Below are 19,121 nucleotides of genomic sequence, written 5' to 3' on the forward strand. Positions count from 1 at the left end.
TGGAATAAAAAATTTTTAACTTTATTACGCCCGATTATGACTATAATAAGTTTTGAAAATGCGTGTGATATTATACATAAAAGATATTAAATTCTGCAACAATACAAAAATATTTTCACAGTAAATAAATGATTGAAATCTAGTATTATAATAAAATACATACTGCTATCTAATCAATTATATTATTTTCAATACCGAAATCTTTTTTTCTCGATTTTTTTATTTTTAATATATGACAGTATTATTTTCACTGGATGAAACAGCGATGAGTGTGCGAGTAAGAGAAATAAATAAAAACACATATTGAAAATTGTTATTGATGCGAGTGAAAGTGCATTAATCAATAAGCTCAATAAATTATCAAACATTTTTATAAGACTGTCATGCAATGTAAATGTTAGCATATAGTCATCAATAAAAATAATAAGATAACTCTGTAATTTAGCTATTTATTATCGAACCTTCAGAAGATTGGTGTCGATGAAAATGGACACCAGTTTTGGTAGGGACAGGTTTGTTTAGATAGATATATTCATTCATTAGGCTAATTAAAGCAAATAATTAAATTCGTTTTTTTTAAATTTGAGAAATATGAGATTTTTCTATTAATAGTCTCTTTTCTCGTTCAATCGATTGTTTGTCATGAAATTAACCAACAAAAAAAATTTTGACAAAAAATTTAGAGAGTTTCAAAGTTTAGGAAAATGGCGTGTCCAATATTAACCGAATCATAATAACTTTTGACGATACATCGGATATTTTATTTTTCAATTTATTTGGTTCGAATAAATAATTTTATTAATTTTTTTTTTGAGCAAATAAACATAATTTTGACAAAAATTTAGTTAAAACCCGATACCATATTTTTGGTGTAAAGACCACATAGGAAATTTCATAGCTCAAACTCGTTCCATTTTCGAACTTCCATTTTCGTAGACAAGTGGAGGCACTATTTCAAATAAGTTTTTTTATAAACATTCTTTTTAAACATGAAATGCCAGTAAATTCAAATCATTATATGATTGCAATATTTTGTCATATGTCCTTCGCATAAAGAAAATAAAAATAAATATAAACTTAATTCCAATGAAATAAAGAGAAAAATGTTACTTCCGGTAATAAAGTGTTTTATCAGCATAAATACCACTCGTATGCAGTTAGTTATTTTAACAAGATGACGTCACTTGAATTTTAATCTGTGATTCAGCCTTTATTTCTGTAATTTAGAACTCTAAACAGACTTATTCTACTGATCTGAATAAGATGTTGCTGAAATCTGTTTCAGATCAAAGTGTAACGTCTTTATTATAAACAAAGAGTACTCATTAGCATAATGAATGCTATTTTAATTAACAATTGCTTCTATCTGAAAATAAAATTTTTCTTTGAAAGAAAGATTTATAAATTTATTTGCTTAAAATGTCATTATGCAAATTAGTTTTTTTTTCTAATGAAATAAAATTTTACTTAAAAACAATGAAATCAATACATTTCATGACAATAAAAATTTATGGGTGTTATTGGAATATGTAGGGAAGGATAAAACAGAGGGGTGGATTCGAAAATGTTTCGAAAATACTTAATAAAAATACTTAAATTGTCACCTCACCATAAAAAATCCTATACTTGCTGGAATTTGAAAATGAATCTTCGAGTTGAAGATTAGTCTGAGCCACGTTAGGTTCATTTTTTGTAATCTAAGTGAAATAAAAGGGAATTAATGTATTTTTTGATTTCAGTAATCTGATATTTACTAAAATCAAAATGATTGGATTATGTATGAAAGCAATGAATAAGGGCTATGTATGATTATTACATAGTCCTTAGTGGATTGGCTCTTACCAGGCTAATTTTTAAGTGAACAAAATTAATTTTATCTCAAGAATTACTCAGCTATATCACTGCCATTCAGCCCGATGTGGGATGAGACTATTTGAAGTGGATGGAGTATCAGAAGGAGGATAGAATACAATTGTCCTGTTTCCTACATTCATCCAATCAGAACGGTAGTAATCTGATATTTACTAAAAGCAAAATGATTGGACTATATATGAAAGCAATGAATAAGGACTATGTATGATTATTACATAGTCCTTAGTGGATTGGCTCTTACCAGGCTAATTTTTAAGTGAACAAAATTAATTTTATCTCAAGAATTACTCAGCTATATCACTGCCATTCAGCCCGATGTGGGATGAGACTATTTGAAGTGGATGGAGTATCAGAAGGAAGATAGAATACAATTGTCCTGTTTCCTACATTCATCCAATCAGAACGGTAGTAATCTGATATTTACTAAAAGCAAAATGATTGGACTATATATGAAAGCAATGAATAAGGACTATGTATGATTATTACATAGTCCTTAGTGGATTGGCTCTTACCAGGCTAATTTTTAAGTGAACAAAATTAATTTTATCTCAAGAATTACTCAGCTATATCACTGCCATTCAGCCCGATGTGGGATGAGACTATTTGAAGTGGATGGAGTATCAGAAGGAAGATAGGATATAAATGTCCTATTTTCTACATTAATACCAACCAGAAAGGTGGTATATAGAGAAACGACTGTTTGCTAAAAATATATATATCTTTACAAATACAGTCCAGCAGCATTGTAGACGTTCTTACAAATTGCGATAATTGCAGTGCATACAGTGCAGTGATCAGCATTTTTCGTTGTTGCTGTTTCTAATGGCACTTGTCATAGACAAGCCCACTGACTTTACAAGTCAGTGATTTTAAGCCAAGGGTGCGTCTCCTGATTTTCAGTAGAGCCATCTAGGTCCAAGAGTGCGATTTAGCTACACACACGTCACAACCTTATTTACGGGGCGGACTTCATTCACGCATTTCATTTACTCATCCACAGATTATAATTTAGACCTGAATCAGAGAACGCTCGCCCCTGATCCAGTACCCCTAGTGGTATTAATCTCGGCATGGAGAACTTTGTGACCACGAAAGATTTATATGTGCACCAGTCACCACACACACAGAGAGTCTTCGGCCGGTGGGGTTCGAACTCACAACATAAGGGACGCGAATCCAACGCCCAACCAACCAGGCTATCCTGGCCTACAGCATTTTTCGTGATACTACTGAATGTGCCAGTAGAAGTTTTCATGAGCATATTCACTATCTCTATGGTCCCTGTTGCTGTTAGTATAATCTTAAGGGCATATTAGGGAACACGATTCATTTTAATGTAATTTATATATTTTATGAGAATCTTTTTTTTTTTTTGAAATGCTTGCGTAGTAGTGTTTATAGGTTGAATGTCTCTCTCTCTCTCTCTCTATATTATATATATATATATATATATATAGCGGGAATCACAATCGATAGCTTAAAATTTCTTTGACTGCTGCTGGTATGTTCTTTCTCCTTTGTGGTCATTACTGGTTTGAGTGTTATTATATGGTATTTTTGTTATTGTATTTTTGCTTATTAGTAAATGTTTTCTTCTAATTTATTGTTTTGTATTTTCCTTTCTGTTAAAATGGTATGTCTCTTAGGCCTAATTTCAGGGGATTTTCGGGTCACGAGGAATCATTATTAGACAGTCTAGTCTGCATTCCTTCACATAAAAAATCTCTTTTTTTTTTGAATCCCTGCCTGAGGGTGACCCTTGAAAAAGTCTCCGGGCCGGATTCTTTTTTTTTATTTGGTTAATTTTTTTTTGGTTTAATTTGATTTTCCTATTGATTTTATTACTTTTGTCTCAATTCATCTGTGTTTTAGAAGTATCTGCATTTTCTCTCTCTAAATACTATGATGTTTTACTTGTTCCTTTTTTGGTTTTAGTTTGAATAAGAAATAATTTTTAGTTGCGATTTCGAAACTGTTTCGTTTCATCATTTAGCAACGATTTGCACATTCTGATTTTATGAGAAATGGGCGAAATATGAGACATGGCGGAAAATACAAGACAATGATATTTCTCTCTTTTAATTTGAGTTGGATAATTCGAAAAAAAAAAGACTTTAAATCATGCTGTTTGGATTATGAATCGAAATAATAAATTTCATCAATATGCTATGAAGTACAAAACACACATTTATGAGGGCTTTTGCCAAACGTCCAAAATTTTTTAACGGGGGGGGGGGTGTTATTAGGGAATTTGCATAAAATTTCTGGGAAATCACCTTTTTTTGTTTAGGTTCAATACTTAATTATGTTTGAAATAAACAAATTTTGTTTACCTAATTTAAAATATAGCTATTTGAAAATAAGAAAAAAAAAAAAAAAATCGTATCTCTTTGTTCTTCGCGATTTTTTAAAACATATTTTAATTTTTATTACTTTCTCGTATACGAAGTATAGAAAAAATATAATCGTTAAGAAATTCGAACTCGAGATTTCGGCATACCCCCTCCTCTCAGACCTCTTTGAGTCCGAAAAGTACATTAATAGCAATGCGCCTGTCTGTAAACACGATCATTCAAAAAACGATTAGAGCTACATGGATAAAATTTAGCATATGAATTTACAAGACATTTATAAATTTCTATCAAATTGTAAAGGAAATGATTGAAAGGAAATCTGCCTTTCAGGTTGTTCGAATGTAAATGAACTCAATAACTGCAAAAAAACAAAGTCTAGATAGATAAAATTTGGTATACAAGTTTAATATCTAAAATATAGATTATAGATATTGTTACGAAATTTCCGGGTTCGTTCGGATAGTGGAAGTTATATGGTGTGGAGAACGCTCAGTCAGCAGGCGGCAGTAGGGGAAAAAAAAAACAACGACGTTTATTTACACGAAGACACACAGGACAGCACAAGGACGACAACTATATACAGCATAGAGAATTATCTTCAGCCGAGACGTGCACACAACAAGACTTTACTGCAGACAGAAGCGCACAGCTTAGTTCAGCACTAGCTTGACTCCGTCGCTGCTCTGCTAATCTCTGGAAGACTCGTTCTTCACCGCGATTCCGACTACTCTACCCCGGCAGCTGCAGACTGCCTAATTTTATAGGTCTCAGGAGGCAGAGCTAGAAGCCTCTCAACCAATCAGGAACGCTCGAGGCGTATCGTGGTTCCTAATGGACGGATCGGGAAAATTCTCGATGTTTCGGGTATCTATTTTGGCGCCAAAGTTGCCAAATTCGTCGCCAAACTCTGGGACCTCTGACGCGACACCTGGACTCCGTCCAATACAGATGACTGTAAAACTGTCTTTCTGATGATGGAACCAACTACGCTGGGAAGCAGCATCACAGATTCGTAACAGTATCTTAGATATAGATATAGATATCTTATTAAATTTTATGCCAAATCCGCCAAACGATGGATCTTGTGTCTGTTTGTATTATCGCACGCATGTAAACGCAATAATTCAGAAGCACAATAGTTTAAATCAATGAAATTCTGTATGTTATTCTTGTGACTATAAGTGTTATTCAGTGTCAAAATGTTGGTGTCAGTAAAAATGCTAGATTCGCGCTAAAGATCTATATTCCGTAACTATTTTTCGCCAATGGTACGCAGCCTTAACCAAAATCCACAATTTTTGGATTTTATTAGAAAGTATGTGATAAAGTTTGGAGGAGACTTTTCCGGCTGGTTAAACATATTTTTAACAAATTTTATTTTTAGCGCACTTTATTATTATTATTTTTGAAATCTTAGGGCGATTCCGACAGAGGGAATCGAATGAAGGAAGAAAAAGAGCTTGTGGAAAACGTCTCCACACTCATCGCAAAGGTCGAGGAGGTTGAGAATTTGACCACTAAAGTACAAGAGGAATTAAAAAGTGAAAGACGCGTTAGAAGACACTTAGAGGTAAGAGGGGATCGATTACGTTTCAATGTATGAAGTGTGTGTGTTTTTATGAATATTTTTATTAAACTTGACTTGTTTTATGTTTTTAAGTATCGAAATTGACTATCGATTTTTCAACCGTTTATTAAAATGTATTTAATTTTTTTATATTTGTATATTCTTCACAATAATGTACTGTCATAAGATGTTCAGAAAATGAATACCGACTAATGCATTTGATTAAAATTTTGAGTCCATATTCATGGCGCCATCTGGTATTGAAAAAAAGAAAAAATTATTTCAATAATTTTTCTCTTCGAATAGTGAAGAAGAAAGTGCATGTTTGCTTTCTCCAGGACAGACCGTTTTTCTTAGATTCACTAAATTTGGAAAAGATATATTTTGGAGTATAGAAATGTGTACCACGAAGCTACTTAAAAAATTTATTTGATTAAAAGGCCACGCTTTATTGTTTTTCTAGAGTAACTCCCAAAAATATTATTGCAAAAAACTGATTGTTTCGCATTTTAAAATTAAAGAATGACAAGAAAGAATTTTTTTGGCTGCAACTTGCCCCCTCCCCATCTCTAATACTAGCAGAAAGATGTTTATTTTCGATGACAAATCTGATTTTCGTATGTACATATGCTCTACTTTTTGGCTGTTTTCGATGACATCTGGTTTCAAATCTTGAACATCCCAGTACTAAAGGACTGTCTTAGCATTAAGCAACCATCACCCAGAAATCTGACAGAGAGAAAAGAGCATTTCATTTTTTAATAATTTCGCTGATAATGAAGCAACCAAAAATTTGGTAATTTTTACAATAAAACGTTAAAAAAATTAATTTGCATAAATACTTCCTTTTTAAATCGAAACAATATTAAAACTGTTTTACTCTTGAAAATACGAAGTAATTAAAAAAAAGATAAATATATCAAAATATAATAAAAATAATCCCAACTCATATCACTCACGAGAGTTTAATATGTTTATTACCATTATGGTATGAAAGCCTTCAACATTTTTTATAATGTCAAAACTGGCCAGTAATGTATGAAACAAATAAAAATTTCATACATTTCCTAGGCATTCTATAGAATGCTAAATGCCAACAGGCAAAATATGAAATTTATCTCCGATGCACAAAAAAGATTATTTCAAAAAATATGGATAAGATTATATTCTATAGTCGATTAAATCAACATGATGATGACATGGTTAAAGAAGAGACTACTGTTTCTGATACTTGTCTTGCGTTTAAAGAAAATTGCGCATACATGCACCAAGTGTCTCCAAAAATCTTTTGTGGCCTAGAAAAGTAAAAATGATGAAAATAGTATTTTATGCACTCTTTGGTTAAAAACTAATATTTTTTTAAATGGTGATATTATTAGGAACTTTTTCCATACTAATAAAAATCAAAAACGAAAAATGCTAAATAAAATTTATCATTGTATAGAATGCTTTACTATTATATAAAATATCTAGAGGGAAGGGTATAATATCTCTCCCATTTTATAAAACTAAAAATACTCGGATTTCTATTAACTTCTTGGTTTAGTTCAGTTATATTAACGTCCCGTTGTAAAGCAACACTAGGGCTATTTTGGGACGGACCTCGTCATTTTGAACCGCGGTCAGATGACGAGGACGACACCTGAGCTGGCACCCCCCTCTCCACGCCACACTACACCAGCGGGAAGACGTCTGGCATGACGGATTTATCGTGCAACAGACCCCCTTACACGACAGTTCTTTGGCGGAATCGGGTCTCGAACCTGACACCCTACGGCTCACAAGCGGAGATCTTACCACCAGGCCACCGCGGCCCCATTAATTTCTTGGATATTCTATAGAATGTTGGTATTTTATATATTCACGTTAACTTATACTACTTAAATTACTAGCAACATATATCATTTTGTTTTAATTTACCTATACAAGTGTTTTAAGTCAATGAAAATTTCCTGGCAAATTATTATATATCATGTCTTTGACTGTATAGAGAAAGGAAGAAAATATTTTCACATTTTAAAGATTTTCTCCGTTTCTGCATTTCATGTTGCTATGATCTAAAGGTTATACAATTTTTGATTTTAGATAGGATAAATACAGCGAACCTTAACTGCTTTAAAGTTTTTCATTTTTGATTTCAGGAAGATTTGAATGAAACGCGTTTCAGTATCAAAATGCTGGACGACAAATTGTTGAATGTCACCTTGCCAATGGACAGCAGAGTGACACATGTAGAAGAAATTATGCTCTCGACGCTGGAAAGCATGAACAAAACACTCTTTGAAGACCACTTAAAGAAACTGTATTATAAAGTAGATGGAGTTGTTTATAAAAACGAAACCGAGTAAGTTAAATAAAATATTATGATATAGTGTCACATGAATGGCTTCCCCGAAAATTTCTTGCTTAATATCTAATAGATATGTTATCCCACCGCATAGTATTCCGAATTTGGTCAAAGTCACAGATGCCAGAGTGCTCAGATTTTTATTTTCAAGAGTCCTACAGATGAGCATTTTGTGCTTCGTGATATAGCTAAGAAAAACGAATATGCATTTTGGATTCGCTTTTGTCGACTGACTGAAACCCAAATGTGACACAGCGTTACAAATTCAGTCACAAGATTACACATTATATTTGTATCTTTACACTTTCAATTACGTTTACATGCATGCAAAAGTACAAGAACTGGTCAACCCATTAGAAAAGGAGTGACTGACGGATCTTATGCTTTAGCATCTAAAGCTATTTATCAAATTTTATTTATCTAGCTTTTTCTGTTTCTCATATTTAATAAGTAATGTAATAGAAATCTACAAATACTATGTAAATACCGCATACTAAATTTCATCTATTAATTTTAAAGTGCTTTTTTGTTTGTCATGTTAACAGATACAATTCCTAGAATGCATATTTTGATCTCCGGGAGACTTAAAGCAAGAAAATTCGTTCAAGTTTTTTTTTTTTTTTTGACAATTGCAATAATATATATATATATATATATATATATATATATATATATATATATATAAATCCGTAATCGAGAATGTAAAAACCGTTTTAGGCAATAAACTTGATTTCCTAAATTTTGGAAATCAACCCACTTCTTCTACATTAACAGTTTTAATATGTCTTAGAAAAGAAACAAAGTCTACGGCCTAGTTAATTTAATTTAGCTACATTAAAGTCCCTTTATAAAGCAATGCTAGGACTGTTTGGAATGGACCTAGTAATTCTGAATCTCGGTAAGAAGAAAAAAGTGGCAGCTGAACTGGTACTCCAAATATTTGAAGTGGTATGGAATGTGCTAGGACAGAACCTGGGACCTTGTGGTTAGCAGTCCAGTAACTAAACCATTATACCAAAACAATTGTTCGGGTAGAAGAGTTGTTAACTGGCTTATATTCTATTCACCACAGTACTCTCCCTCCAGTGAGTCGGAAGTGAGACGAACGATATGGTTGTTGAGTGGTGATGTATTGAGTTATTAGCTGTTGTTTAAATGGGCCTGTACCCAGTTGAATAGCGCCAAGCGTTATGGCGAGCGTGTGTGGATGCTGATGCGCCAAGTGTGTCTGGCGACATTTAGGTTGCTGCGTCACGTGAGTCTGACGACTTTGGTTTTGCTGCGTCAAATGAGTATGACGACTTTGGTTGCGGGTAGATGGCGCCACAACAGCTGTACGAAGGTTGAAGGTTCATTGTCCTGGGTCACCAATGAGGTGATATGAGATGCGCGCAGGATAGAACCTGGGACCTTGTGGTTAGCAGCCCAGTAACTAAACCATTACACCAAAACGATCGTTAGGGTAGAAGAGTAGTTAACTGGCTTATATGCTATTCACCACATATTTACACCGCTTCAGCAGGAAAACAAATTGCCCCACGAATTTAAGATGCCTCAGACCCGCATACATGGCATTTCTTCGATGGAATTGAGTTCCGAATTTGGAATCTTCCAGTCTCGAAGCCCAGCTCTTACTACCAAGCCATCGAAGCCGCACTTATTAGTTAAAATCATTTAAAGTAAAGCAATTTTACTTTATTTTTAAAAATTACACTGCAATAAAAAGCATTATCAACTTTAGACACATAATTAATATTATCTTGTGCTCCAAATCCCTTTCTGACTTGGTCAACTAGAGTTTTACTTTTTCATATATGAAGTATACAGAAAGAAAATACTGCAATCGTCAAAGAATTCGTCTTCCAGATTTTGATTAATCTTTTTGACCCTGTAAAACACATTTTTTTTAATACTATGCGTCTTGCAACTAGATAACTTATAAATATTTTGAACTAGATGGCTGACATTTGGGAAATGCTCTTTGCAACAAATTAACTCGTTTTCAGTCAATGCCTATCCCTTTAACATATAACTTCTAATTCTCAATTAATTTTAAACTATTTAAAACCATTAATAAAACTTTATAACCCTAACTGAACCAGAGAACAGGTATAAAATTCAATGCAGTTAGGCTCATTTAATTCCACAAAATGTTGTTTCAGAATTCCATAATATTCCATTAAAATATTCCTTTGCATTTTGCGCTTTTCTGAGCAGGTATACAGTAATTGTTGATAGCATAAATTTTTGAAAACAGGCATAATTATGTCTTACATATTGTGAGAGCTCAACCATTTTACCTTGAGTGATTTGCAGAAAGCCTCAACACCTTTCGAGCATTGACAATTTAATTGTGAAGAAACACTTCAATAACACCACTTTGCATATAAGTTGCCTTTGCCACTGCAAATTAAATTCCGTACTAGCTTGAAAATATATCGATGTTGCTATAGGTTCGTTTTCCTTTTCAACCTAACTCTTTTGTACATTTTCTTTTAAAGTTTTTGAGGAAGAACTTCAACCCTTTGTTATATATATCCAACATATTAAAATATTTTAGAAAATTCACATCATAAATGTACTATTCTGTATTATATATAGAAACGCAGAAAAAATAGCGAAATAGTACAATTTAAGGCCAATTTATAGCCAACCATAGACGGTTTAGTTTTGCTTCAGACAAAATGTGTTAGAATCATTACACTAAGGCAACAAATGGTGTGTTGTTGTTGTTTCTTATGGCACTTGCCATGGACAAGCCCGCTGTTACGAAGACAGCGATTTTAAAACGGTGGGGGAGCGTCTCTTGTTTTTTTAGTAGCGCCAACTAGGGTACGACTTTGCTACTCACGCATCACTCATTCGCTCGCACAACCCCTTTTTACAGGAGGGCACATTCACACATCTCACAGATAGAATACGGAAGAACAACCCTGCCCAAACCGGGACTCGAACCCAGGACGCCCAGATCACGGGGAAGATGCGCTACCCCTATGCCAGGACGCCGGCCAACAAATGATAAATATTGACTGACAATATTCAACAAATGGTAAATATTTTTGGAAAGATAAATGCGTGATCTAAAACATGTCAGTTTCTCTCCGCCATCCAAATGATGAGAAATTGGTGTTTCCACCGTAATTGAATACCTAAAATAAAATTTGGTATGAGACCTTGTTACCAAAATTGCAACCTTGTATAAAAGTGTGGTTGTAGTTTGTAAAAAAACACGCATTTTAAAACGCATATTTTTTATTTTACTACGAAACATAAAAGTCTCATGTACGGGGTTCTGAAAATAAAAATCTGAGCATTCTTGAAGTTTCATGGACTAATCCACAATTTTTTGTAAGGGAGGGGAGTGAATAACACCTTTATTAGGTAGAACTTTATGTTACATTGTACTTTTGTACTTTAAACTGATCGCATTTAAAAACATTTTTTTATAACGATTTATAAAAAATCGTTCAAGACTGTCATTTTATTTATTTAGATTATTAATGATTTATTTTCAGAAAGTTAGATGAACGTTTGGGTCAAGTCGAAACAGAGTTAATGGATGCCAGCAACAGCAATATGACTTTGAAGTTTGCGGAAGAACTTAGTAGCATTGTTGAAATCTTAAGCACCGTAAATCAAACTATCATGGAGAAATTAGCTGAAGAAGAATCCCGGCTGGGCAGTTTGGAAAATAAAACCAAAAAATTAGATGAACTCCAAGGTTTGCAGGATGAAATGGCAAACTTGTTAAATAGAACATCGAAATTAAATGAACTAGAAGATCAAATGGAAACCTTGTTGAATAAAACCATGAAATTAGATGAATTTGAAAGTTTTCAGAATCAAATGGAAACCTTGTTGAATAAAACCTTGAAATTAGATGAATTTGAAAGTTTGCAGGATCAAATGGCAAACTTACTGCACAAAACCACGAAATTAGATGAATTCGAAAGCTTACAGGATCAAATGACAATTTTGTTAAATGCCACAGAACTAATGCAGACTCGAGCGATAGACCTATGGATGGATATACAATATGTTCGAAGTATGAATTTTTATTATTTTGATGTAATCAAAGTCCCTTTTGTAAATAATAATTAATTTTTCTTCTAACAAATCAAAACTGTGCTTTAATATTTTTCATAGAAAATTGAATATGCTACAAAATACATATCTAAATATAAAGAGCTAATCAAATTATTATACAATTTTAAGAAATGAATTTCGGTATAAAGTATTAATATTTAAAAAAACGGCATGGCAATTTCGATAGAATAAATGCTGTAAATTACCCATTATCAATTCCAATTGAATAACATTATAAAATATTGTACGATATTATATCATATAATTTAACATTTAACAATATTGCAAAGATTGTTTAACCCTTTAAAGGGCCATTTTTTCTAGTCATATTATGTTAAAATATTTTTAGGCTTGAAATTAGAATAATAAAAGGGATGGATTTAGCTTATTAGATAAATATAATTTGATTAATTAATTAATTTGGTTCATTAATATTTAAGTAACAAATCAAGACGCATCATTTTGTCTGAGATAAAGAACTGAAGCATTTAAGTTTCTGACTTACTAAAAAAATTTGTCAGAACTTATGCCAACCTACATAATTTCATACAAAGATTGATAAATTTGGTGGGAAGCATACTTCCCAAGGCCCTAGAAAGGGTTAATATCATACAATGTATGATATTATATAACAATATCATACAATATTGCAAAGATTGTTTAATATCATAAAATATTTTTTTCATATATTGGTTATACGATTTTTATTCTATTTCAGACACTACAGTTCAACTTGAAAAAGAACTCCATGATCAATCTTTAGTGACAAATAAAACCCTAGAATCTGTACATCAGCAAGTGTCCAACAAGCTGCAGTCTTTGTCGGTAGAGTTGTCCAGTCTAAAGGATGAAGTTCTGGCGGATCAGGAGTCTCTGACCAACCTAAAGACAGACGTACAGATCCTTTCTGCTGATGTTGCGATTTCAGAGAATAAAGTGCAGAATTTGTCTATGGCGTCGGAAAACATGATGAAAGGTTTGAATTTTTCCAATAGCAAACTTCCTTGTTTTTGTTGGGGGTGTCAAATGGATAGGAGAATTTCTCTGAAGCCATATACTGCTTCGAGATTTATCTGTAGATAGATGGCTGTGTATATCGGGGGAAAAAACTAATCTTATCAAATGGGATGTGTTCTTTGCTAGTATATGTTCGACGGTGCTCTTTAGAACAGACCATTAGACTCAGAATTACTAAATTCGGTCACATGTCCCTTAAAAGGCTGAAAAATACACCTCAAAGAGAATTTTTAATTTTTAAAAAAATTCTAATTGTAATTAAAAGATAAACAAATTTTGACGGATTTTTTTGCTATTCCTTACTAAAATATAATAGCCCAAATTTAATATTTACATCATTTTATAATTTTAATAACACTAATTTGGTTATCGTGTCTTGTTTCTGAATGTTGATCATGTTTAATACTTTATTATAAACGTTATGGAAGTTAGAAATCAATTCTACTCAGTTTCTTACCAGATGGTGTCATGTATAGGGAATGAAACCTTAATGCGAATTTATTGATTCACTAATTATCAAACTATTCAAAAAATATATTATAATTGATGATGCACAATTGTACACAATTTCATAACTCTAGCTCATCAAGAATTGAATGAACACTCGATAAGAAAATTCTATCGATTTCACAAAATAACACTAATAATCATGTCTTGTTTTTGAATGTTGGTAATTTTTAATATCTTTTTAAAAATGTTATGTAATTTAGAAATAAATTTTTCACAATTTTATACCAGATGGCGTCAGTTGTAGGGAATGAAATCTTAATGCTAATTAATCGATTAACTGATGATGAAACTGTAAAAAAATACGTGTACACGATTTCATAACTCTAGCTTATCAAGAATTGAGTGAGCAATCGACAAGAAAATCTATCCATTTTTAGTCGATTTATTTCGTATTTGTAAACTATATACTAAAACATGTACACTTTTCATAACCCTTCTATAAACCAAGTATTTACGATATCTTTCCAGGTAGCACAGCCTGTCAATATTATACAATATTGTGCGATATTATATGATATTAAACAATATTACAAATATTGATCAATGTCATACAATATTGTACAATATTTGTGTGCTGTTAGAGTTACGTAAAACTAATTTATGCATTTTGTTGCATTTAATTAAATCCTATTTTCTTCAAATGCAAATGCTTGATTTTTGTATTGCTGTAAATAGTATTTATTAATCAATATGTTTAATGTATGCCTTTAAAATTGCATTAATAAAGCAATTATTTTCTTTACAGCAATCTCTATAAGAATCGAAAATCTGACCGGTGTTTGGGACAATTCATTATCAATTTTAGCAAGTCAAATAGAGCAATGGAAGAATTCGAAGCATAATGATGAATCAAGTAACAATTTCAAGGATGTCACTCAAAGTAAGAATACCGCTGATTGGACAGGAGGCGATGATGATGATTATGAAGTTGAACCAATTAGAATGAGAGGAAAAGGTACATATCGTATCATAAAACAAATTTTATAAGAAATTTTATCAGCTATCCAGATAAGGAAATAATTTTGAGTACAAAATAAAAATAATAAGTTTTTTGGTGACAATGTTTCATTTATTAGAAAAATGTAGGCTTTCGTATTATGCAACTTGCTGGATTTTATGATTCCTGCAATTAAGATGTAACTTTAAATACATAAATAATCTCTAAGAACAACCAAAGAACGAGTCTCCCACGTTCCAACCACTTCACCGATTTCAAAAATTTCAATTCGTATGAAAGCTCTCGATACCTAGGGGTTTGGATTTGATAGAGTCTTCCAACTTCCAACTCTGTACTAGTATTGCCAATTTCTACTTCATATAAAGCTCGCGACTCTTAGATACTTCATCAGTAATAATCCGCCTTAGAAAACCTTTAGGTTTGAGAGAAGACTCGAACGCTCTATTGCAATGTATGCTAAATTTTAAAGAGTAAAACCTCGACAGAATGTACCAACCACAAACACTGCATTGATTTCTTCAATTTTTATTTCGTGTGAAAGTCTATGCCACTGAGCAATATCCTCGATGCTTGCCCGGTCCCGCCATTTTCGTGAGATATCGAAAAGAATGTGGCATTTTCTTTAGCTTGTTGTTGTTGTTTCTTATGGCACTTGCCATGGACAAGCCCGCTGTTACGAAGACAGCGATTTTAAGCCGGCGAGGGTGCGTCTCTCGTTTTTTTTAGTAGCACCAACTAGGGCCAAGAGTACGACTTTGCTACTCACGCATCACTCATTCGCTTGCCCAACCCCTTTTTATAGGAGGGCACATTCACACATCTCACAGATAGCACAACGGAAGAACAACCATGCCCAAACCGGGACTCGAACCCAGGACGCCCAGATCACGGGGAAGACGCGCTACCTCTATGCTAGGACGCCGGCAGTCTTTAGCTTTCACAATTTAACCGATTTCGCCATTTTGCAAGTATAGTTCATGAATCAGAATGCTCTATATCTATTGTTTAAGTGTAATCTGAAAAAGAATTTTTTTTTCTTTTGATAAGATAGAGTTCATAAAAGTTGGTAGATGTACTAGTCTAATACTATTAATTGATAGCCCAATAGCTAGTCATCGAGGGCGCAGTATAAAATTTACTTTAAAAGACGTTCAATAATTTCCAATCTTTTAATTCTCTTTCTTACGATAATTTTCTTAATATACAGTACATGGCAATTATCTTTAAAGTACTAGCTGATTCATTAGATTTTTGAATTTGGCGATTTGACACTGTTGGCATCCTTGGCAATATGAGAGAGTACATTGAAATAGATTTCAATCAAAAACGACCTGACTCAAGCAGAAGTTTAGGACCACTTTTCATGCAGTTGTAATCCTGATAATTTTTTTTATTCCGCTTCTAAAAGTCGTTTGTTACCATATCTTGCAAGCATTCAAAGTAACGGATATTTCATGAGTTTTTGAAAGGTTATCAAGATTTTGTCGTGTTTGGCGAGATACCAGACTCTAATCTTAAATTTTACCCCAAAAATTTTATTTCAGGACCTGAAGAGAAGGAGATTTGCGATCTGCCTTCAAATGATGAGCATCTGCTAATGTCGTATGTCAAGGACAATCAAGGTGTACAGAAACTGGTCTTTGGCTGCCGTCCCATTGGTCGATATATCTTGGAAGAAGGGCCGGTGCCCCTGAAGTGCAAAGATGGATTCTGGTATGGATCTTTCCCGACTTGTACGCCCCTAAAAAATGAAACCGAGATAATAGGTAAGCGATTGATTTTTTATGTGATTTCAATGTGTGTCAATTAATGACAAATATTTATGGTGTCAAGTATATTAAATATGAGTCAAATATATTAAATATATACTTAGTAATTTGTGATGGACCATTTAAGTGCTAGCTGAAACAATAGTATTTTCCCATTTCAGTGCTAAATAAAGGGCCAGCTCCCCCCCCCTATATATTCGACAAGATTGCACACTAATATTTTATTCCGTGTTTTAGTATTAGTGACTTAACAAGAAACAGCCATAGTTTAAACCAATATTAATTTTGGAAAGATTATTTTTAAAAACACTTTCTCACAAATCCATTAAAATTGTGACATTTATACTTTAATTTTTCCTACTTTTCTGGGTTTTTTTTTTCATCTGTTATTTATTATTATAAATATTACTGAACCTTATAATCAAATTTTCTCAAATTCACCACCAGGTGGTGTCTTTGCTGTGGTAATGTATGTACTGTGTGGCGAGAAATGCTATCGCCAATTTGCGCCAAAGCTTTCCTTGCATTCTGCACATGCGCCAGCTTTAGCTAAGATGACGATCGCACTGACGTATGCATTCTTCCCGGTTCTGCACGCTAGTTTGTACTTCATGTATTTTCCGGGAGAGCAGAACGTTCGTTTTCGCATGTGAATAAAGAATTGTTAATCCTTTACCATCGCCTCGTCTGGATGATTTGATTTAACTTTATTGCTTTAGAATAGTTCTAGGATGCAACCACTTCTGAACTTTAGTTATATTTAAGAAAATGATAGGAACTGTATTTTCCAGTTTCCCTTCAACTGTAACATATGTATTTACTCTATATTCTTAGATTCTCTAAATTCTTCTCAATTTGGCGTTAGAAGGATCGATTTCATCAAAATAGGAGTCAATTAAAAAAAATGGAAGAAGAAAGGAGATGCGGAAAAAAAGAACCGGACATTCACAGACCTTCGTCGAATTAAATGCAACGATTTATTTAACTAACTACGAATCACCATTTTCGGGATAAAATCATCCAAAAATGATAATAAATGAAAAAGTCAATTAATTTTTTGCTTCATGTAAATATACAAAATTTAGAAATTCGGATGAAGTGAAAAATCCATTATTTAAATTTTTAAGTTAAATTTGAAATTAATTTTTAAAATTAAATTTAAAAAAGAAAAAAAAAATCTATATGGCGACTGATTATTAAAAAATTGGATTAAAATAAAATTAAAAAAAAATAGATAGCGTTGTTACGAGCATAAAGGTAATAGGAAAATGCAATCAGACTTTTACAAATCGAGACCAAGTGCTAATTTCATATTTAATTTTAACTATTTCTTTCTAAAAATCGACAATTATAATTATAATATACAAATTATATATATATATATAATTGTTTGGTCTATTAATAACAAATATGATCGACAAATATATATCCGCGAATTTGAACAATTAGAAAAGTATTTATAGGGGTCTTCTTAAGTTTTAAGATAAAAATGAATTTAAAAAAAAAGATAAGGTATATCCAGACATATGTTTAAAAAATATATATAGACATATATAAGACATATGCTTAAGTGGAATTAAAAATGTACTCTCTAATTGAAAAAATATTTTTTCTAAATTTAAACTTTTTAAGTATTTTATCTATCTATCGATTGAACTCTTTAAAAGACCATTTTTTTTTCTAGTCATAGTATATTCAAAATGTTTAGAATCGGGATTGGTTAAGAAAAGAGATTCATTTAGCTTATTATATGTCTAATTTGAATTAATTAATTTGGTTGATTAATAACTAAGTAACAAATCAAGATATATCATTTTATGTGAGTTGAGAAACTGAAATATCCAAGTTTCTGTCTTACTGAAATTTTTTACAAAACTTAAGCAAACATAAGCGACATAATTTTGTACAAAGATTGATCAATTTAATGGGAAACATATTGTTACAAACCTGTAATTTTGCTTCCCAGCATAGTTGGTTCCATCATCAGAAAGACTGTTTTACAGTCATCTGTATTGGATGGAGTTCGGGGGTCGCGTCGGAGGTCCCGGAGCTTGGCGACAAACTTGGCCACCATTTGGCAACTTGGCGACACATTTGGCAACTTTGGCGCCAAAATAGATTATACCCGAAACATCGAGAATTTTCCCGATCCGTCCAGTAAGAACCGAGATACGCCTCGAAAGTTCCCGATTGGTTGAGAGGCTTCTAGCCCCGCCTCCTGAGACCTATAAAAGGAGGCAGTATGAAGAGTAGTCGGAATCGACGGTGAAGAACTGGTCTTCCAGATATTAGCAGAGCAGCGAAGGAGTCAAGCTAGTGCTGAACTAAGCTGTGTGCTACTGTCTGCAGTAGAGTCTTGTTGTGTGCTACTGTGTGCACGTCTCGCGGCTGAAGAAAATTGTTTTCTCTATGCTGTATATAGTTGTCGTCTTTGTGCTATCCTGTGTGTCTTCGTGTAAATAAACGTCGTTGTTTTATTTTCTACTGCCGCCTGCTGATTGAGCGTTCTCCACACCATATAACCCCCACTATCCAAACGAACCGGGAAATTTCGTAACAATATTTCCTATGGCACTAAAAAGTATTAAGCCATCTTAAATTTCGATGATTCATTTTATAGACCTCTTTGTTGAAGTTTTTT

At 32.8% G+C, this 19,121-nt stretch overlaps 1 protein-coding gene across 2 annotated transcripts in view; it reads left to right on the forward strand.

Moving 5' to 3' along the window:
• Window positions 1-19,121, forward strand: part of LOC129975712 (uncharacterized) — a 36,508-nt gene that overhangs the window by 5,570 nt on the left and 11,817 nt on the right. For both annotated transcript variants that reach the window (XM_056088871.1, XM_056088872.1), the window contains exons 2-7: window positions 5,644-5,796; window positions 7,935-8,137; window positions 11,656-12,185; window positions 12,945-13,202; window positions 14,499-14,708; window positions 16,256-16,477. In XM_056088871.1, the coding sequence (XP_055944846.1) occupies window positions 5,644-5,796; window positions 7,935-8,137; window positions 11,656-12,185; window positions 12,945-13,202; window positions 14,499-14,708; window positions 16,256-16,477 (1,576 nt within the window). The remainder of the gene's footprint in view (window positions 1-5,643; window positions 5,797-7,934; window positions 8,138-11,655; window positions 12,186-12,944; window positions 13,203-14,498; window positions 14,709-16,255; window positions 16,478-19,121) is intronic.

Source organism: Argiope bruennichi, chromosome 7, assembly GCF_947563725.1.
Source record: "Argiope bruennichi chromosome 7, qqArgBrue1.1, whole genome shotgun sequence".
Lineage (NCBI taxonomy): Eukaryota > Metazoa > Arthropoda > Arachnida > Araneae > Araneidae > Argiope > Argiope bruennichi.